The sequence below is a fragment of the Callospermophilus lateralis genome, chromosome 3, assembly GCF_048772815.1.
Source record: "Callospermophilus lateralis isolate mCalLat2 chromosome 3, mCalLat2.hap1, whole genome shotgun sequence".
Lineage (NCBI taxonomy): Eukaryota > Metazoa > Chordata > Mammalia > Rodentia > Sciuridae > Callospermophilus > Callospermophilus lateralis.
Window position 1 is genome coordinate 3,877,082 of NC_135307.1, and position 21,809 is coordinate 3,898,890.

The following is a 21,809-nucleotide window of genomic DNA, read 5'->3' on the forward strand; positions in this document are numbered from 1 at the left end:
GCAGTGGCATATGCCTCTGTAATTCCAGTGACTCAGGAGGCTGAGACAGGAGGATCACAAGTTGGAGAAGCAGTTGTGAGACTAAAGGGCTGGGGTGTAACTCAGTGATTAAACACTCTGGGCTCAATTCCCAGTATCAAATAAACATAACTCAGCACTAGGTGTGATCGGATGTAGGAATCAAGACTAGCAGCAGCTCAAGACCCAATCTCCATATCCCCTAAGAGGAAGCACTGGATAAGGAAACACCTTCCCACCCATTCTCAAACCAGTCTCCAGTTTATCAACTTCAGAAGGGCCTGTTTGAAAAGTAGTCATTCCCCATCCCTTCATTCTTGGAGATTCATGCTGTGTCCCAGTTATATAGGTATTTGGAATCTGAATTCCCTAGAAAGCACCAGATTTCAAGAATTAACTGGCGTGGCACATGCAATAAACCTTCCTTTTTCTCATAAGTGTGTCCTTGTTATTGGATTGGCATTGGGGATAAGGACTAAACTTTCAGCAACAGAACGTTTGCCCTGGGTTTGATTCCATACCACACAATACAAAACACTGAGGTGGGGTGGGGGGGCAGACTTGCAGTTCATAGCCAACTCATGCTACTACAGTTAGAACTTAAGAGGAATCAATAACCAATGAAATTTGCAACACTTTGTATGTAGGACTGATATATATCCCTACAGAAAGAACAAACTACAGCCGCTACAGGGATTTCAAGGTTTTGAACTTATAAAATTATAACAAAAACTTGGGCTGGGGTTGTGGTTGAGTGGCAGAATGCTTGCCTAGCATGTGTGAAGCACATCAATATCCTAAAACAAACAAACAAAAAAACCCCAAAACTTAGGTTGACTTTAACATTAAAGCAGAGACAAAACAGAATTTTAACATTGTTTTAATCAAGTAATGCAGCTGTTTGAAACAGGAAATTTTAAGACAATTCAATAGAGCAAAGTGGATTACTCTATTAGGTTAACCTGTGAATTAAATCCAGATCATGTGAATTTGAATTCCACTAAAGTTTGGCACCAGACTTAACACTGGTCTAAGCCCTAACCCTCTCCCTTAGTGTTGAGAAGCCCTGACACATTTCCCTTAGAGTAAAAGCCACACAGCTCTACAACAACCACTTCATCAGCTTGACACGTGTAGTAAGTACACTCTACATGGGTCACCAGCACCTCTGATAGAATCTAGTTAATGACAGCAAATGGGCCTTGCCCAAAGAATCTGACCTAGGTTACAGGAGTTTGCAAAAGTCTCCTCTTTGGTGTGACACAGCATGTTCCCTTCAGGTATATAGCTCCTGCTCTTCACTCACTAGAATCTATCGAAAGGCAGAGGGAGATCTATGTTCTGTCCATGTTAAGATTGTTAGGTTTTTATTTCTGTAAAGTGTCAAGCTAACAAGGTTTTATTTTCAAATATTTGTATACTTTCAATGTGAAAAACTTTTATATACATGTCATTAAAGTCTCATAATCTGTGAGATGGGTCACAAACAAGAGCTGAATAATGTGAGCCAGTGCTCCACACAAAATTAACCACATGGACTTTGCAATGCCTGGAATGCACTTTTTGTGGAAAGGAATAAATGCAGTTTTTATAAACTCAAAGTCAGAACCCCAATCAAAAGTTTTCATCAGCTAACTGCATAAGAAATTCACCTGTGTCAGTCCAAATCCAAGGCCCTGGATGGGCTGTCAGACTCATCACCTACACCCAATGGCCATCATCCAAACTTCTTGGGAGCCCAGCTATATTCAATGTGAAGTAAAAAATATCCCTCCCAAGTCTTACACCAAAATATAGGCTCTGACTTAGAAATATGCCTTTAACTTGTTTCTTTTTTAAATAAGACTTTTTTTGGGGGAAAAAAAATCCAGTTTGAAATATAGCAACACTTTTTTGGCAAGGCAATAACCAAAATCTAAAACAGCATAAGCTACATGTCCAAATGTAAAAGGCATTGAATAAACCACAATATTTTTTTTCTTTTTTTGGGGGGTGCACGACATACTGAACACAAGATAGAATGTCTCAACATTTTGAAATTATAATTTAAATCTTAAGGGTAAAAGCTGAAAAACTGCTGAGTTCTTGTTAGAGATTAAATGCACCTTTCCCTGTTTCCCCCAAATAAAATCAGAATTTATTATTTAATCACACCTCAAAGTTTGAGTTTTCTCTTGGTACAAAGCAACTACTACATACACATTAAAATACTTATTTGTTAATTTAATAATTTTTCCCTGGCTCATCCAACGTGCAATGCACATGACTCCAAAGACTAAAATTTGGGGCTAGTGTACATGAACTGAAAAATCACAACTCCAAACTTCAAAACTAGTTCTTAAAATTATTTATAGGACACTCAGATTATTTTTATTTCTCAACAAGATGTTGCACTGTCATTTGATTATCAGTCTACCTCAGCACAAAAAAATTACAGATGCCAATTTGAGGGACTAAAAAAATTCAAAAGTACTAGATTTAACAGCTCAGTAAGATCATTACAAACAAGTCTGTTTACATTCTGCTGAAAACCCCTGAATGGTCTCAGCACCTAACAAAATCTACCAGGCTCCAAGGACCATGTCAGGTTAAATGATGGCACCACTTTTTAAAAGGAGCCAATTACTTTAGCTAAGTCATTCAGAGCCCAAAATCTGAAGAATGACCAAAATCAAATCTTTATTTTTATAACTGTATAAATGTGATCCAAATGTGTCCACCACTAGTTTTTCCAAAAGAAACATGCTATAAATAAGCAAACTACATCTGCTCACTGATGTGTGTATGGACTTCCTAGATGTCTCATTGGGCTAATTACAGACCACTCACAGTAATAGATTTTTAGTATTAAAGTGTAGCATGATGTTAAGCCATTTTAGCTTTTACACATACATGTTGCACTTCTGGCTGATAATGGAGAAAAATTTGCAGCATTACACTGTTAAGCTAGGTTGCATCCATTCTTTTAAATGGCGTCAATATCAATGTCATCATCCTTGTTGTCAGACTTCACAGTTTCAACTTTCGGTACACTGGCAGTCTTTGAGTACACCACCTGATAAAATAAATGATTTTACCAATTACATACCTTGCCCCAATAAATTTACCATTAAAATATAAATCAAGTGGTAACAAAGGAGAACTGCTTCAATGTAGCTAGAGTTTTATCAAATAAAACCCAAGTTACCTAACATGCTATCCATCACTCTTCCTATTGAAAGAGTGTATTTTATCTCATCTTTTATCTTAAATTTGGAATCACCCCTAATTTTTACCACCACTCTCAGACACGCACCATCAACACTGCACTAACCAACTTCCCCAGGGTTTACCTCAATGTTCTCATCTTCATCTTCTTCTTCACCACCAGAAGATTCTTCCTCTGCTTCCTTCAACCACTTTATAAATGGTTCTGCTTTGACACGAATCTCTTTGGCAAGTTCTTTTGATACATATTTCTTAGAGGCCTAAAAAAAGTCCAGTACAATTTTCTTAGGAAAGACTAACTTTTTACTACTGAGCTACATTCCCAGCCATTTTTATTTAGACAAGTTTTTGCTAAATTGCTGAGATTGACCTCAGATTTGCTATTCTCCTGCTTTAGCCTCCCAGGTTACTGGGAGATTCCAGGCTATTTTACCTGGCATCATGATACAATTTTGAATCCTCCATGGAATGTCTATTATGTATCTGGCAAACGCACAAAGTCTAAGCAATTTCTGCTGTTGCAATCGTCAAGATGACATCAGATAAGTTACATCAGATAAGCACAGGGGATTATACTTTAATGCAGACAGATTATGTAGTAATTATTAACTCGGACAAAAGAGCCACAGTGATCTTTTTCAATAGTTTTGAACTGGAAGAGCCCACCTTTTACATTACCCACCTTTTCCGACCAGCTGATGATGACCTCCTCTTCTAAAAGGTCTGCGTCATACATTTCCTTCAAGATATGTGGAATCTTAGAGAGGAGCTGAGCTTGATGCATTGCCACCACACACTCCAAACCATGAAGAAGGTATCGTTGAGCTTTTTTGTTATTGTGACAAAACTGCAAACAGATACTTGGCATTAACAAACTTTTTTTACATGGTGTAACTTGACAATTCTAATACCCAAATATATTCATTTCCTTAAGACTGCTTTTTTAAAAGTATGGCTCATAGTATGTCAAAAAAGTCAAAACACAAAATATCCCTATATTACTTACTCTCTACATCAAAGGTCAAGTACACATTTGCAGATGCTCAAAGGTTATAAAATACCTCCTCTTTCAGGATGACAAAAAATGAACAAAAGTGATTAAAAACAGTACCAAGGACACACACCATAATCTCACGAGTCTAAAACAATTTGCTTACTCTTAAGAAATGGCGCCTGTATTTCTTAATCTGTTCTCTAATTTTCTCATTAAAAAGAACTTCAGTTAGCACAAGAGGGCCCATGGCTTTTACATCCAGCCTTTCTGCTTCTGCGACAATTTCTTTGTCTGATGAGTCAATGATACCCTCTTCTTTCTTTTTCTGCAAATAAAAAGAAAACAATTCAGTGAAATGTTGGCATGTTTTCACTAGGCTCAAGATACCAGTTAAGGGACTGGGGTTTTTGCTCAGTGGTAGATCACTTGCCTAGCACCTTTGAGGCCCTGAGTTAGATCCTCAGCACCACATGAATATAAATAAAATAAAGGTATTGTGCACAACGGAATATAAATAAATAAATGAAAGATATCAGGCTGGGGGCTGGGGTTGTGGCTCAGGAGCAGAGTGCTTGTCTAGCACATATGAAGCTCTGGGTTCGATCTTCAGCACCACATATAAAAATAAATAAAATAAAGGTACTGTGTTCAATTACTTAAAAAAAAAAAAAAAGCTATCAGGTTAGTCTCCTTATTTCTTCTACCCAATTTGCATTTCTAAATGATACAAAATTGCAAGTGACACAACTCTTATAATGACCTTCCAAAAACTTTACTTGGATAAAGAAAAAGAAATGTGAAAACAAGAGTATTTGAAAGTAACAGAAGTTACTTTTCAATTATTGGGCTGGGGTTGTGGCTCAATGATAGAGCGCTTGCCTAGCCTGAGTGAGGCACTTAGGTTCGATTCTCAGTGCTGCATATATATATATAAATAAAAACAGAGGTCCGTCAACAACTAAAAAAAGTAAGAAATATCTAAAAAGCACAAAAGCTGGGCTGAAGCTCAATGGTAGATCAAGCAAATGTTTTACCTTAACAAAATCAAACAGAATATTGACACGCTCTTCTACAGTTCTTTCCAAATCATCACTGAGTGTCAGAACTTTTGCGTGGTCACTAATTTCATCCATTCTACGCCTCTGAGCTTCTTCAGTTGTATCCTCTCCCCAATCATCATCCTCCTCTTCTTCCTGTTTACAAAACCAAAATGTTTGACCAAAGGCACACTTTTTTTAAATATAAAAAATACTTCAGATTTACAAAGATTATTTTCCCACCAAAACTCAAGCAACTGGCAACACTTGGAATCCAAAATACTGTTCTAAATATTTAACTGAAGGCTAGTTTCATCATTTCTGCCCACTTCAACAAAGTGCCAGCTACTTTATACAACTGAGTGCCCACTAGGCTCTCAAGCCTACACTCACCACAGCATGTGGAGGAGGACTGATTTCATTTGGTGGTGGTGGTGGTGGTGTCTCACTGCTGGATACAGAACCATTTTCCTTGTCTTTGCCCTTTCTATTTTTCTTTTCCTTTTCTTTCTTTCCTGTACCACTGTCACTATTCTCTGTAAGGAAAAATGAAGGAAATAAAAGTTTAGTTCTGCCAGGCATAGTGATACATGCCTATAATCTCAGCAAATCAGGAGACTAACCCTCTCTCTCAAAAAATGATAAATAAGTAAAAAATAAAAAGGGCTGAGGGCATAGCTCAGTGGTAAAGTGTCCAAGTTTAATCACCAGTATTTGGGATGAGGTACATTCCTACAGTTCATATCACCTTACTGCTCATCAGAACACTTAAACATCATGCCCCCCTATTGATCTCAGAAAATATCACAAGACACCACTGTAATTTTTAAGGGCTTTCCATCTACTGTATTTCATAGGTAACAAAGCCACACGGTGAATGGAGATACATAAAATATTAGGCGTATTACAGTAAGACCAAGATTACAGTGATGTCTGACCAGATTAGTCAAAAGTTGGACCTCCTGCTAGGTGCAATGGCACACACACGCAATTCCAGCAAGGAAATATGAAGGAAATAAATGTTTAGTTCTGCCAGGCATGGTGATACATGCCTATAATCAACGTGGAAAGCCGAGGTAGCAGGATCACAAATTCAAGGCCAGCCTCAGCAATTCAGCAAGCCCTCGTCACCTGAATTCAATCCCAGCACCAATAAATAAATAAGTTGGGCCTAACCAACTTGAACAAGGCCTATCTCAATCTGGCTTTTACCTAACACTTTTCAGAACACTGTTTAAGCCCATATAACGGCTTGTCTCACAGAAAAGAGAACACCGGAATAGGTTAGACTTTCTTGCTATAGCAAGCTCAAATTGTGTCAGACAGTTTCAATAATCTGCCACAGAGTGTTGCTTGCAAAGTTCTAAGGTCATTTAAGCCTAACAAAGGAAGCCTCATTTACAAACAGTACCAAAGTAGATGATGCAATCCCATCATACTGTTTTACAACTTGAACTATGTTTTCCATTCTAACGTGTCTTAAAAACTGATGGCAGATTCGTCTCACCTTTAGTAGTGTAAAAACAAGAGTACAATTTCCAAGGAAGTCTCACAGTCAATAAAATGCAACCCAAGGACTGAAAACTCCTTACACTCTGGCTTTATAACAACAAATACTTTCCACTTTTGTTACCAATGACCATTGCTTTAAGCTTTTCATGAAGACTTACCAGGTGGGTTTTTGAGAATAAATGTGCAGAGTTTATGATGTGTGTCAAGCATGCCTCGGTAGCCACAGGCTTTACAAGAATTACCTATTGTTTGCTTCTTTGGATTGACATGCTGCCAAAATAATAAAAATAGGTATGTTACCCATAATGTAAGATGAAAATTCTAAGTGAATTTTTGGAACAAAGTGTGAAAATATCTAGACATCTAAAACACTACCTTTACGTACATTTTTTTTTAAGGTGACCTACTTGAAAGCATAAAAAAAAAAATCCCCCAAAATGTGAGGTGTTTTACTTACAATTAAGTCTTCTGTGTCTTCTCAGGAACGTGTTTTAGCTTTAATACAGAACTGATCACAAAAGCAGGTATTGTCTCACCACTCCCTAGCCCCCCATTTTTTGACAAAACCCTCAATGGCACTCACCAGTTCTGTTTCAGGATTCTCACACTCAGGACAGAGAACAAATTTTTTAATGAATCCATCCAACATGTCTTGCAGCTTATTCGCCTCATGAGATCCATTGACAATGTAACGGTCATTCTTAACATCAAACTGGGTCTGTGCTCCCAGCTCACAACCAAAATATTTGGTGGGATCTATGTTAAGAAAAGAAAGGCTTGATTATATTAAGGAACTAAATAAACCAATCTCTAGCTGCTTATTCACCTTTATTCAAGAACCACCACTGTTTTAAAATGATGTGGGTTCATGAAATGTTGGCTAGGCAGTGAACTTATGGCAACCCTTAAAGTCCGAGGCTCCACAATTAGCATATAACCTAATTAGCATATAACTCAGGAAGTTTTACAATTCAAAGACTGTCCTAGACCCTCTAGTGTACAGGCTTCTGGGAAAGCTTTACTTACACGTTGGAGGCCGATTAAGCGCCTTTGCAACGTCAACCATGTTGACTATAACTGTCTTGATTCCATTTCCTTTGCCCTCAACCTAGAGGAAATAAGAATTTCAGTTTTGCGCTGTCTTCCCTGAAACCCCACGGAGAGCTGCGGCTGCCTCCCTGCCACCATGGCGACCGGTACTACCTTGGCAATCAGACGGGGCATCTTGTAGCGATAGAACTGGTCTGACACGCTGCGGTTGACGTTGACAGACATTTTGGCTTATTAGTGGCTTTATCAATAAGATGAAGAGATCTTTGATTGCAACTTTTTGGTATCTTCTGTCTGGAGAAGAAGGGATGACATAAACGACTGCAAGAGTTCTCGGTCTCTGACATGAAAAATTTTTCGCCGCTGAGGCTGTAAGCTCCTTGCTTGTACGCTATGTTTCCCCAATACAGGTACCAATGGCTGCGCAACAGCTCTGCAAGAGAAGAGGGGCGACACGCCCCGCGGTTCAGCATCGCCGGGGCCGCCCGCAGCGCGGCCTCCGGGCGGCGGGGACGAGGCGGCCGCGGCCCCGCCGCCCGCGCGCGCTGACTCACCGCGCCGGCGCGCGCGCCCCCGAGCGGCCCCCCCCAAACTGCGCCACACGCGCGCGGGTCACGCGGCCGCGCCGCCATCTTGCCGCCGCCATGGCCCGCCGCCCGCGACTCACCGTTTTCGTCAAATAAAGACATAAACCCAACGCGGCTCGCCCGGGACTGGGAGGAAGAGGCGCTGGAAACCGGGTCCGGAGCGGCGGGGCGGGCGAGCGGAGGGCGGCCGGGCAGGTGCCGCCGCCGAGCAGCGGGAAGGGCTGTCCCAGCGACGTCCGCGTCCACACCGGCAGCGCCGAGCCTGGCGACCTGGTGGGGACACGGCCGTGAGCCGCGGGCGGCCGGGCGGCGCCAGCCCCGCCGGCGGCCCGCGGGTGGAGGGGTGGGAGCGCTGGGCAGGGGCGCGGGCCGCCGCCCCCCGTAGACTCACCTCTGGAATGTTCTCGCTCTGACTGAACAACGCCGCCGCCGCGCTCAAGCTACCCTCGGCCCCGGCGCCCGCCCCCCGCGGCGGGCTGCACTGCCCATTGGCCGGAGGCCCGCCCGAGCTCGCTCGTCATTGGTCTGCAGGCCGCGTCAATCGCATCCTTCCCCGCCCCCCGCTTCCTGGGGCTCCACTCGCGGCCGCGGCCCGCCCCCGGCTCCGGGCCCGGCTTCCTTCCCCTCCCCTCCCCCGCCCTTCCCATAGGTCTTCGCGGTCTCGCGAGAACGGGGCCGCGCGCTGTGGGTTCTGGAGCTCCGGGAAGATGGCGGTTGCCCCCTCCCCCTGCCGGGCGGGGCTCCACGGCGGCATCGCGATGACCCTCGGCCGCGCGAGGCTGGCGAGCTGGTAGCCGCCCCCGAGGCAGTGTTCTTCTCGGGCTGGCGCCCGCCGGAGCACATAGATTATCCCTGCTTCCGGGGCCCCGGCTCGCTTGCCCTCCTCGACCCTGCTGTCCTGGTGCTGCGGCTGCCCCAGGCGCAGGTGGCGTGGACTAGGGAGCCGGCCGCCTACTGCCCCGACCAGGACTCGGTGTGTCCCGGCACTCCCCGCGTTCGGGGCTCCCGGCTCTCTCCCGGGGAAACGCCGACTTAGCGGGGGGGTCTGCGCCCTGCCTAGCCCGCTAGGTGCTTCGCTGTCACTGGCCCCAAGTGACCGCCACGTCGGGCCTCCTAGAGCCCGGCCCAGCCTGCTTTATCGGCTGGGTTCCTGGCTTGGAGCCGTGGCCAGGGCAGGTGCTGGCGATGAGATTCCATACTGCGTTTGACAATGATTCTATTTGGAAAGAGCCTCTAAAGTTTCAGCTCGTAGAAACCCTCACATTCTTCAAAAACTTGGGTTTTGGGTGAAAGTTTCGGTCTAGACTTGAAATCGTACCCTCGTCCACCCTGAACCTCGCAAACCCACGGGGGGGGGGGGGACGGGGTTCCCGCCTCGGTGCCTCGGGGTCCGCGCGGTGCGTGGTCTCCCAGAGGGGTGGAACAACAGGGCTGCCCTTTGTTCTAGACCAGTCGAGTTTGCAGGAAGCTTAGAATTCAAAGATTTGTTGATTTCTATCAAAATTATTCTTGTATGATTTGAAAGCTTTATAAGCCGTTTAAAAATAGACAGTGTCAGAATAAATCAAAGATTGAGAAGTGATTTGTGTCCTTTCCTGCAGGGCCTTTTGTTACAATCACGCTTTGCGCATCAGTCTGTAATCGTTATATCGAATGCATAGTGCTTTATGGGTACCAGGGCTCCCCTCAGACAAACTCAGAGGTAGAGCCCAGACTCGCTGCTTCCGTTCCACTGTGGAGCATGACTTAGCAGTATTGAGACAGATTTAAGTTTATGCTTGACTGCACACGAATGACATTATTTTAGAAACTGTTAGAAAATATGGGTTGAAAGTAGTCTGGAGCAGAGGCTTGTTTCAGAAAAGGTTTTAAATAACAATTCGAAGTGATTAACTTTTTATACGTTTAATTTATTAAGTTTTGGGTTTGGTTTTGTTTTGGTACTGGGCATTGAACCCAGAGGTGCTTAATCACTGAGCCACATCCCCAGCCTTTTTTATTTTTTATTTTTTGAGATATGATCCCCCTAAATTGTTCAGTGCCTCCCTGATTTACTGACACTGGCCCAGAACCTCTGATCCTCCGACCTCAGCCTTCCCAGAGTCATTGGAATTACAGGCATGTGCCACCATATCTGCAGAAGTTTGTACTAATTTATAATGCGTAAAGTCTTGGACAGCTTTTAAAAATTACTCTTACATGTAATTTGTTGAATGCTTATCATACCCTGGAAATTTGCTAAGCCCTTTGAATACATTATCTTGTTTACTTCTTGGTCTCTCTCAGGAATTTATATTCCCATTTCACAAATGAACAAACTGAGACTTGGAAATAATTGAGCCACTTGCCCAAGATCATATTCCTAGTAAGTGGCAGAGCTAGGATTAAACCCAGATCTCCCTGATTCCAAAGCCTCTTCCCTTAACCATTAGGTGGCATACCCTCTCCAGATAAATATAAGCATAAGTACAGCTAGGCAGTTTAAATACGTAATCTCACATAATTTATTAATGGTCCTGTGAGAGGGTGTTGCTGTGCCCATATTTTACAGATGAGGACAGAGACTCAGGAAGGTTAAGCAATTTTACCTAGTTGTCTATGTAATAAATGGTGCACAGTGTTTGAACTCCAGCTTGTTTGACGCCAAGCTCATTGCACAATTCCACCTCCCTTTTCTATCCCTGCCTCATTTGGCTTCTGTATTTCCTTAATCAGATGCTTACAGGTTAAATAATGGACACTTATGAAATCCTTGTCAAATGCTTGCATGAACAGTGCATTTCAGCACATGCCCTGGACAGCGGGTGTGAATAACTGCCAGAAAGGTAAATTAATCAGCTAGCCCTCTGGTTTTTCCAAGTTGGTGTCTGCTGAATGTGGATTAGTCCTCTTAAGCAAGGTCCATTATTCCTGGACTGAGAACCTTGTATTTCTGAGTGGTGAGCCATTGAATTGACTAAGGTAGTGTCCACTGTGAGGGGTCATCTGGTTGGTCAGCTGGCTCCCCTCTGTGACATCCCTCTCAGCACATGGCTGGTTACTTAAGTTCCTGTCTCCCTTGTTTGTGGACAAGCTACAGAACATAGCCGCATTTTCCTTCTGGTCCTAGCCAGTTACCCTAGTGTGCATAGAGCAAACCTTCTGAGCTGCTGGAAGGGAAGAGATTGTCTGGTGAGTATAGAACTTTGGGTGACCTCGGGGTTAGTGTCCTAGACTGTGATCATCTAATGCTCTCTCATCAATAAACATGTCTGTGCTATGTAACAAGGACACAGGCCCCCCTGCCCAGTCCCTTCCAGAAGTTCACTTTTCAACTAGTGGAGGCTGGTGCTTGCCCTCCTCCAAGAAGGCTATGACCCCCTGGGCAGGATGCCTCCAGGCCTCTGTGACTGCCTAGCCTACACCACCCACACACCACAGCCCTATTGGGGGTACTTTTTGTTGTTGCCTATTTACTTGTTTGTCTTCTTTACAAGGCCAAGCAGCTTGAGGACAGGGAACTTATCCTCAGGAGAACAAAGGAATCCGAACTTTTGCCAAGGAATGCAGGCCTCCAGAGATAAGAAGCAGAGGCATGTGGGGAAAAGATTAAGGTGTTTAGGTGAGGAATCACTAGGGGCTGATGTGTGTTCCTCCTCCCAGGTATAGTGCTGTGATCCTTCAGGAGTCTATCTTGTTGCCATTCCTGGAAAAAAAAATACAAAATTGTGTGGCATCTGCCTGCATGCACTGCAGCCCCAGTAGGTGATGGGGGCTGGATGGTGGGAGGTTGTCTCTGCTCCTGAGTTGGTTTGGTTGCTGGCACCTGGAAACCACTCAGAGCACCCAGCACAGGGCAGCCTTTCCACTCTGGTGCTTCTTGCTCGCCTCTGGTGAGTATTGACTTAGCTGGACCCCTTCCCGTGTGATTTCGGTGGCCAATCTTGGCCTGAGTGCTGCGGGCACTGGCCACAACCAGGGGCTCTCCTGCCTGAAACCTAGGCACACCTCTGCAAGGGAGCATCACACCTACCCTCCTCTCAGACACTGTCCTCATAAGTTGTGAATCTGGCAGTTTGTCCACCCAGGTGAATCCTGCACTGCCAGCCAGTAAGTGAGCCCTGATCCCTGGTAGTATGTGGGGAGTGGACCCTGTCTGGTTAGTTTCTCAGTGCTGAGTCCCTTGCTGCCTGGGTGAGGTGTCATCTAGGTCAGTTCTTACATGTACAGATATTGGTGGCTGCATTTAGGCTCTGCATCCCTTAAAGGAATACCCTACTTACCTGTGTGACCTGGTTCCCCTGGGGCAGAGGTTCTTAAATATGAACATCTGAACCCTGGATTGTTAAGACAGAGATTGTGGGGCCCCCACCCAGAGGGTCTAAGTCTGGGGCCAAGCACTTAGATTTCTAACAAATTCCCAGGCGTTTAGGTTGTGGACCCTAGAGCTACATCCTGTTCAAAAGCCAGGGGTCTGTAACTTTGGAACCTAGGTGGCCTCTGACCCTCAGCATGGATGCTGTCAGCAGTTCCTTTTGTGATTCAGGACATCTGTCTGCGAATGGAAATGAAGAGCAAGATCTTAGCCCTAGGTGAGGGGTGCGGAGGTGGGGTGGGGGGACTGGAATTAATGCTGATTAGAGAACTTTCCTTCTGTGTGAGGCTACTATGTCCTGACTTCCAGCTTTTAAATCTTTCCCACCGCTTAGGGACGTATTATCCTGCTTGGTGCCTGCAGGTTCTTAAAGTTCACTTCTCTTGTCTTAGTTGGCTCAACTGCTGTAAGGCTCTTTTTCAGTCAGGTCAGAGGGGAGGCAGGCTCCAGGTATCAGCACAGGGTGTCCATGTGGCCTGGAGGTGCACTAGCGTCTCCAGAGCTGGGAGGATACATTTTCCCCTCTGCTGCTGATTTGCATCCATTGGCCACCATGAGTCCTGCCCAGGGCTGCACTACATGTTAGAGACGCAGTAGGCCTTCCAGGGTGCAGCTTCTGCTAGTAGGTTTATTTTGATTGTAAGCCAACACTTAAAAATTTAGGAGATTTTCCACAAAAACCCAAATTTATGACTTCTTAGGAAATTGGAAGCCTTGGCACGCTGGGATGTATCTCATAAGAATGAGATAATGAGATAATGTCTAGAAGTCTAGTCTTGGCCAGCCATTCAGAGCCTAAGATGGATCCCAAGTGCTCATGGAGCACCCATCCAGGGGTATAAATACACCCACACTTGCCCCTTCACTCAGTCATCACTGTTTCTTACTTCTGTGTTCACCTTCACTCATTCATTCATTAATTCAGCCAAAACATATCACACATCCTCTGTCTACGCTAGAGAATTTGAACATTTAACATGTTGTGTGTTAGTCTGTTTTTCATTAGGTAGTCTACCTTAGGTAGGCTAACTTTATAAAGAGGAAAAGTCTGTTTAACTCATAGTGTTGGAGACTCCATTGGTTGGGCCTCTGGAGAGGGTCTCAGCATGGCAGAAGCCTGTGTGAGAGCTGCCATGTGATGGGAGTAAGTGACTTCTTGAGACAGGAGCCTGGGGCCCCACAACCCCTCTTGCAGGCATGGCTCCAGTTGACCTTAGGACCTGCCGCTAGGCTTTCCTCTGAAAAGTTCACCACTTCTAACTGCTACATGAGGACCAGACCTCCAACACATGAATCTTCTTCAAGGGACATATTTAAACCACATCCAAACCATGGCACATAGTTTTAGTTTCAAGAGCTGCTGTAACAGCATGGCTTCAAACAACAGAATTATTTTCTCATAGTTCTGGGGCCAGAACTCTAAAATCCAGGGGTCCCAGGCCAGGCAGTCTCCCTCAGCTTCTGTTTGCTTCTGGCAGCTAGAGAGCTGTGCCTTGGATGGCATGGGATGCTTCCCTTCCTGTGTCATCTTCAAGTGGCATGCTCCTCTCTCTGTTGCCTGTCTTTGTGTTTCTTGTCTTACAAAGAAACTGGATAGCCAGGCACGGTGGTACACACCTGTAAACCCAACGGCTCAGGAGGCTGAGCTGAGGATCAGGAGGCTGAGCTGAGGATCATGAGTTCAAAGCCAGCTTAGCAAGGTCCTAAGCAACTCTGTGAGATCCTGTCTTTAAATAAAATACAAAAATGGGCTGGGGATGTGGCTCAGTGTCTCAGCACCCCTGGGTTCAAATCCTGGCACCAAAAAAAAAAAAAAAAAGACACTGTACATACTGGATTAAAGGCCTGTGGTGTTTGCTATGACTGTCTAAATTACATCAAATTAGAAACCCTTGCTTGTTATCACTCAAAGAGAGGTCAGCACCTGCCTCAGGGGCAGCTTGTGTTTGTCAGCATTCACAAGTCTGACCTGTGACCTCAGGTCCCCTTTTTAGGTTGGCTCATGAAGGCTACTTATGTGTTTGGGTGTTTCATGCAGAAGGAAGTCTTTGGGCTGGGTCACTCACATTCCATACTCTCTTGCTAGATATTTACAGAGCTTATGGCTATTTTTAACACTTACCTTTGCTGCCTTAAAATCACAGCCATGACTGGCTTCACCTACATAAATGTGTTCAACCCCCAAAGCAAGTCCTCTGGGGTGGATTCCATTATAACTGCAACTGAGGCACAGAGAGGTTGTGCAACTTGATCGAGGGCACAGCATGGGGGATGCAGAGCTGGTGGAGTGTGGAAGGCAGTGGGGTCTGAAGGAGCCAGAACAACTGTGCCAGGTTTGTGGGTGAAGGTTGGCAGCCACGTTCTCTTTCCCATCATACTCCTCCCTAGTGACAGGGATGGCAAGAAACCTTTGCCCTGACCACATTCTTGAAGCCCAATCCCAATCTCCTTATTCCCTGTGAGCCAGAGCAGGCTGTCCCTGTGGCCCTGCCCACTTCCCAGGGCGTGGGCAGGGCTTTGGGTGGTGCACAAGCACTACCTGGATGTCTGTCTTCCTGACTCCAGGGCGAAGTTCCTAAACTTCTACTTACCAAGATTATGTCCACATTTGGGGTCACTTTCTGCTGTATTCTCTAGTATTTGGAAGACCCATCCAGAAACCATGACTATGTGCTCTAAATAACCTTTATTTTGTGCTACTGATCTCTCTAAGCAAATATAGCTAGTACCAGATGGGACTGTTGCAGTATAGAATTCTTAAGGAAAGAATGGATTCATTTTGAGTTTTCTTAAATTAGGTGAGAGAGTTTCCCCCCCAGGCGATGAACTCCCACGTTCGACACTCTCAGTGTGACATTTTGTGCTGTTAAACTTGGTAAGTAAAGCTCAGCTATTCTGAGCTTTATGTGCCAGAAGCCCAGTGCTAAGATTCCTTTTTTAGGTTAGTTCATGAAGGCTGCTTGTGTGTTTGGGTGTTTCATGCAGAAGGAAGTCTTTGGGCTGGGTCATTCACATTCCATACTCTCTTGCTAGATATTTACAAAGTTCATGGCTATTTTTAATACTTACCTTTACTGCCTTAAGATCACAGTCATGACTGGCTTATTTCCCTTAGCACGATCTCTTCAAGGTTTGTTCCTTATGCTGAAGAAAACAAGTCACAAAAGGACAAGTACTGAGGAATTCTACTTACATGAGGCAAATTCATTTGGACTTGTGTTTGTGTTTGTGTTTATCAGCATTGACAAGACGGTGGCCAGGGGCTGAGGAGGGGAACGGGGATTTGTCCTTTGTTTCAGAGGGTCAGTTTTGCAAAATGAAAAAGGTTTTCTGGGATGGGCGGTGGTGGCAGCTGCACAATGTCAGTGCAGTTAATGCCATGTAACTGTACACTTAAAAATGGTCAACTTGGCAAATTCAATGTTTTACATGTGTATCACCAGCATAAAAAACCCCACAGCTTTACAGTAGCCCAAGTGACTATATCGAAGTAGGTACACAGTGATGGTGGCTATAGAAACATATTCCTGAAATTAAAATATGATGTACATTATAAATATTACTAATAGCTGCTGATATACTTACATATTTTTTGGTTTTGTTTTTGTTTGTATTTTTCAAGTTTGCTCCTTGGCAAGTGGCAATCCATTTTAGCACTTTGAGCTGTTATTGTCCTGTGCAGGAGGGAAAGTAATATTCTACAGCATTATCAAAAAGTTTTTTTAAAGCCATGAAACTCCCTCAGCAACACAGGCAGAAATCCTCAGTAGGGTCTAGATGAGAGCCGGAGTAGAGAGCAAAGATATAAATCTCAGGCCCTGAGGCCCAGTGCTGAGACCAGATCTCCTGCTGATTCCCTATTTAACCTCATTGACTCCCTCTCTTCTACAATTATCAGGTTAGTGTGTTTTCTTTTTTTTGCCTGACTTTTGTGATCTGGAGGAGGGCCTTGGGCAGTTATCCTCTCTAGCTTATCCATAGTCAAAGGAAATATTGATCATTGTTCATAATTCTTATAGAACTGAAAAAAACTTGGGTCTAGGCACTTAGGATCAGGTGTGTGCCATTTGACCATGAACCTTCACCTGTGAGAAGGTGCCTGCCAGTCTGTAATCACTCATATAAATGGGCTCTAAGCCAGCCTCCAGGGAAGACAGCCTTTGGGGTGAAGCAGTCCTTCATCTTTTCCATCAGGTGGTTTATCCTCATGGATCCTCTACGACCACTTAGCCTGGCCTCTTGGTTACTCAGCTGGTTTCTATCCTGCAGCCATCAGAGCCAGCCTTTTGTGAGGTAATAGGCCCATAAGAGCAGGACTTTTATCCCAGGCTGAGGTAGGAGGATCATAATTTGAGGCCAGCCTTGGCAATTTAATGAGACTTTGTCTCAAAAAAAAAAAAAAAAAAAAAAAAGGGCTGGCTTTATGTAGAGGCACATGTTTATAATTCCAGCATGATGATTGGGAGTTCAAAGCTAGTCCCAGCAACTTAGTGAGGCCCTAAGCAATTTAGCAAGACTGTGTCTCAAAATAAAAATAAAAAAGGCTGGGAATGTGGCTCAGACATGAAACACCCCTGGGTTCAATTCCTGGTAACAAAATAAATAAAAAGTATTGGGGACATAACTGGTAGAGCATCCCTGGTTCCAATCTCCAGTGCCCCAAAACAAAACAGCAGGAGCTATAAGCCCAGGTCCTCCAGGGGCTTGGCAGGTGATAGCAGAGTGAAGAAGGCAGTGAGGATGGCAGGGAGGACAGACCCTAGAGGGAGCAGGGAGAGAGATTGAGAGTTAAAGGCATAGGAAACAAAAACAAAAACTGTGCAGGCCAAACAAAACATCAAGGTGAGGTCTGGCTAGGGAGCCCCAATGGGGAGTCTATGTGCCTTCCAGTCCCGCCCGCCCATTGACCCATGTCCAGGAGCACTGTGGGTCCTACTGACTGAGGGTATACTGCTGCAGAAGGGCTGGCCTGGAGCCCACATGTCGGACAGTGACTTCAGGGCTCTCTTCCACCTCACTGCCAGCTAAGGCATTCCCTAGATAACACATTCTTCCACGTTTGAGTTGTCTTTTTAAACATAAATATATGGATTTAATTTCATCTTACGCTATCGTCAGCTTTGGTACTTTTCTATTTTAATAATAGTCACCACTTTCCAAAAACTCTCAAGACTCAAAGTTTGGCAGAAATCTCGATGTGCATACTATGTGCCTTTAAAAATTACAATTATTTTCTCTTGGTTCTTTGGATTAAAAAATCAAAGAAATTGCTTGCGAACATTATTATAGCATGATTCTGTTGGCCTTCTCTGAAATTTAACATGTCTTAAGATAGAATTTTTTTCTTTGGCTTTTAGGTTAACATCTACGGTGAGAAACTGAGATGATTTCAGTAGAATTCTAATCTAGGACACAACTTGGTAGACCTAGGGTAAATGCGGCCCCTGCAGATGTGTCATATTTGGCCAACACTGTTTCAAATGCCTTTTTTTTTTTTTTTTTTTAATGAAATGCCTTCAGGGCATGTGTGCTGGTGGGCCTGAAGTAACCCCTACCCCCATACAATAGCTTCCTCTTCTGAATTCAGTCTCTCCCTGGCCTGTGAAGCCACATGTGGTTGTGATTGGTGTTACCCTGGGGAAGCACAGCTGTCAGAGTGAAGTTTGGAGTCGAGAGTAGGTGCAGGAGCTCACCCTGCCATATACTGCAGGGGCTAGACCAGTTCAGCTGCTTGAACTTTATAGAGCTGCCTCCTGGCCCTGTCGTAGGAGTGCCACGTGGCCTCTCAGTCTAGAGCCCTGAGAGGACCAGTGAGCAGCAAAGGATACCCCGCTTCAGCCCCGTGCCACCCAGTTGACACCTGTGGCAAGCAGGCACCCTTGCAGTGCAGCCCTTGGGGCATCACACGGGAGTGACAGTGCAGCAGCTGCCAGGGAACAAGTGCTGAGCCAAGTTCTTTCTGTCTGTGGAATGGTGGACTCCATGTTATAAACACAGGGTCCCTTCTTTGTTTTTAATATTTATTTTTTAGGTGTAGTTGAACACAATACCTTTATTCAATTTATTTATTTTTATGTGGTGCTGAGGATCGAACCCAAGGCCTCGCATGTGCTAGGTGAGAGCTCTACCACTGAGATACAACCCCAGCTCCACACACAGTGTCCCTTCTGATGAGGGACCTGCTCGTCCAAGTTTGCTTGGGGCTTTCCCATTTTAGCACCAAAAATCCCCCCACCTGGGAAGCCCCTCAGTCCCAGGCAAAGGAGAATGGTTAGTCATCCTTGGCAGGGTGTGGGTTTTACCTACATTACTTGTATAGTATAAAGTAGAATTAAAAAAAAAAAAACACAAAACAACAACAACAACAAAAAAACTAGATCAAAGAAACAATCACGTTCTATAGCAGTGCAGGAGGCGGGTGGGGGGGGGGGTGTAGAGTAGAGTGGGGCCAGAAGAGCACTTAACATTCTCTCTCTTCTTTCCTTCCTGCTTTCTTCTGTTCTTCCCTTTCTTTCCTTTCTCAGTACAGGGAATGGAACCCCAGGCCTTGCACATGCTAAACAAGTGCTCTATCACTGAGACATCCCCAGCCTGCACTTAACACTATTTATTTATTTATTTATTTATTTGAGAGAGAGAATTTTTTTTTTTTTTTTGGTACTGGGGATTGAATCCAAGGGTACTTCACCACTGTTACATCCCCAGTTTTTTTTTTAATATTTATTTATTTTTTTAGTTCTCGGCGGACACAACATCTTTGTTTGTATGTGGTGCTGAGGATCGAACCCGGGCCGCATGCATGCCAGGCGAGCACACTACCGCTTGAGCCACATCCCAGCCCCTGAGAGAGAATTTTTTAATATTTATTTTTCAGTTTTGGGTGGACACAATATCTTTATTTTTTATTTTTATGTGGTGCTGAGGATCAAACCCAGCGCCCCGTGCATGCCAGGCGAGCGCGTTACCGCTTGAGCCACATCCCCAGCCCTATTTTTTATTTTTTTAGAGTAACTTTATGTTCAAGCAAAACTGAAGTGAAGGTGCAGAGATCCTGAGTATCCCTGCCGCCCTTCACAGCGCTTCACTGCCCCCACTGCCTCCTTTCTCACTCAACACCCCTTCCAGAGTATGGCATCTGCTGCTGTCAGTGACCCGTGCTGACACTTCATCACCAGAATCAGCAGTTTACATTAGGGCTCACATTCAGGGTGACAAGTTCTATGCAGAAGAGCATTTTTAAAAAGTGAAATAGGCTAGACCCACTCAGAGAGATCTGCAGGAGGTGACAGTATTCTTCTTTGAATACTTGATCTCAGTCATACATTGGCATGTGTGTCCGGGCAGTAACATAAAACTCTTCCCTCACTGTGGGTTGTGGTGACAAAAGTTTGAGAAGCTGCATGGTGTTCAAGCTGCATGGGAGGCATGTCAGGTTAGGGAGACCCCAGAGGAACTTTATGGGGGCCTGGAAGGTGGGGAAGAGGGAGGAAATCTGAGAGAGACCCAGAAGTGTGGAGGAGAGATTGCAGGGCAGACAGGAGGTAAGGGGCTGCTCAGGAGGGATGGCGGCAGTGGGGGTAGAGTGGGGCATGGTGAAGGACAGCCAGGCCTTGGACTTGCTGGATCCTAGGGAGCAAGAGGGACTGGGGTTTGAATTTCCGGCTTAATCTCCTGGAGCCTCTGCTGCTCAGCAGTGAGGTGGAGAAGCAAGGGAATGGGGCAGCCTGGGGCCTGAAGGATGGGAGGGTCGTTTAAGTATTAGGGTCAGGCTTTGTTGAGGAATGTTTGTGGACAGCTATCTCTAGGATAGCTCAGGGAGGGCAGAGATGGCATGAACCAGGTGGAAGGTCAGCATGGGATGCAGGGGGGAGACTGATGGCTGTTCTTCAGTGTCTCACCCCCAGGTAATGACATCACCATGCTTAGCTGTTGACTTGCTTCACAGTGTAGAGGCTTTATTTGCAGCACAGCAGGAGGCAGAAAGTGAACAGGACTCCAGAGACTTCTGCAGGCCCCTGGCTTCCTCCTGAGGAACACCAACCTGGCTGAAGGTGGTAGTTCTGCCCTGCCAGCTTTCCCAGGGGTCCTACCGCCAAGGCAGGATGTCCTTAGGTGTCTGCCTACACCTGGGGAGAGCCTTGGCCATTTTGCCTCTTAAACTATTGGAATGCAGATTTTCCTCTTTCCCTCATTAAGGATACCCTACTCACTGGTCCCTATTTTTGTTTCTTGCCTTTAGGGACCCCACACCCCCCACCTGCCTGGCAGCTACGTGATATTCCTTTTTTTTTTTTTTTTTGGTGAATAAATATATGTGGTACTGAGAATCGAACCCAGTGCCTCACACATGCTAGGCAAGTGCTCTGAGCCACAACCACAGCTCCTGATATTCCTTTTGAAAACACAACACCAAGAACCCTCCCAACCTGAACCATAGAATTTGCTGATTTTAGAGACCGGACCTTTGAAACAAAAATGCCTGATCATCACACTCGTGCCACCTAGGGTAAGATGGGGACTCTGCATATCTCTTTCAGGCCAAAGGAAACTGGGCACCACTTCATCCAGAGCAGGTCCCTCCACCCTGCCCACACACCCCTTTGCCCTCAGATTGTTGGCTCTTTGTGACCAGACGCTGTACATGGTTATAGGCCCAGGGAAGGTTCCTGTCCTTGTTGGCGGCTAAGTAATGAGTGTTGGAGCCAGCAGTTTTAGGATGTGGCCCATAGATAGGCTTCCTGCTCACACAGCTGCACAGGGTCACTGCTGGCTGCTTGGCACGTTAGGAAAGTTGGTGTCGGGGATGGGCCTGAGGAGGCATCTGCTGAGGAGGGGTTTGCAGTCGAGGGATGTGATGCTGGTGCTGCTGGCAACTGGTGTTGGCTTTTCATCCATCCGTCCACACACCTGCAGTGCCAGAACCTGCACTTCAAAGAAGACCCGGGACCAGGATGCAGTGTGATGCTTGGTCAATAGAAACACTCAGGGGTCCCAGAGCAGTGGCCCTGTCTGGCTGGCTCAGGGAGACACCCGTGCCTCCCTCAGGTGCA

At 45.2% G+C, this 21,809-nt stretch overlaps 1 protein-coding gene and 1 non-coding gene across 2 annotated transcripts; both read right to left on the reverse strand.

Annotated features, from left to right (window-relative positions):
• Positions 1-882: 882 nt before the first annotated feature.
• On the reverse strand, positions 883-8,885 carry Eif5 (eukaryotic translation initiation factor 5). The gene is made up of 12 exons (XM_076849587.2): positions 8,797-8,885; positions 8,486-8,675; positions 7,972-8,251; positions 7,795-7,876; positions 7,352-7,524; positions 6,927-7,038; positions 5,650-5,792; positions 5,254-5,412; positions 4,383-4,544; positions 3,908-4,072; positions 3,351-3,485; positions 883-3,073 (listed from the first exon to the last, which is right to left on the reverse strand). Exons 3-12 carry the CDS (start codon positions 8,041-8,043, stop codon positions 2,984-2,986), a joined length of 1,293 nt encoding a protein of 430 aa, XP_076705702.1. The 5' UTR covers positions 8,044-8,251; positions 8,486-8,675; positions 8,797-8,885; the 3' UTR covers positions 883-2,983.
• LOC143396148 (small nucleolar RNA SNORA28) lies at positions 6,486-6,611 on the reverse strand. Its single transcript, XR_013091023.1, has one exon. It is a non-coding gene; the product is annotated as a small nucleolar RNA SNORA28 (small nucleolar RNA).
• Positions 8,886-21,809: the final 12,924 nt, after the last annotated feature.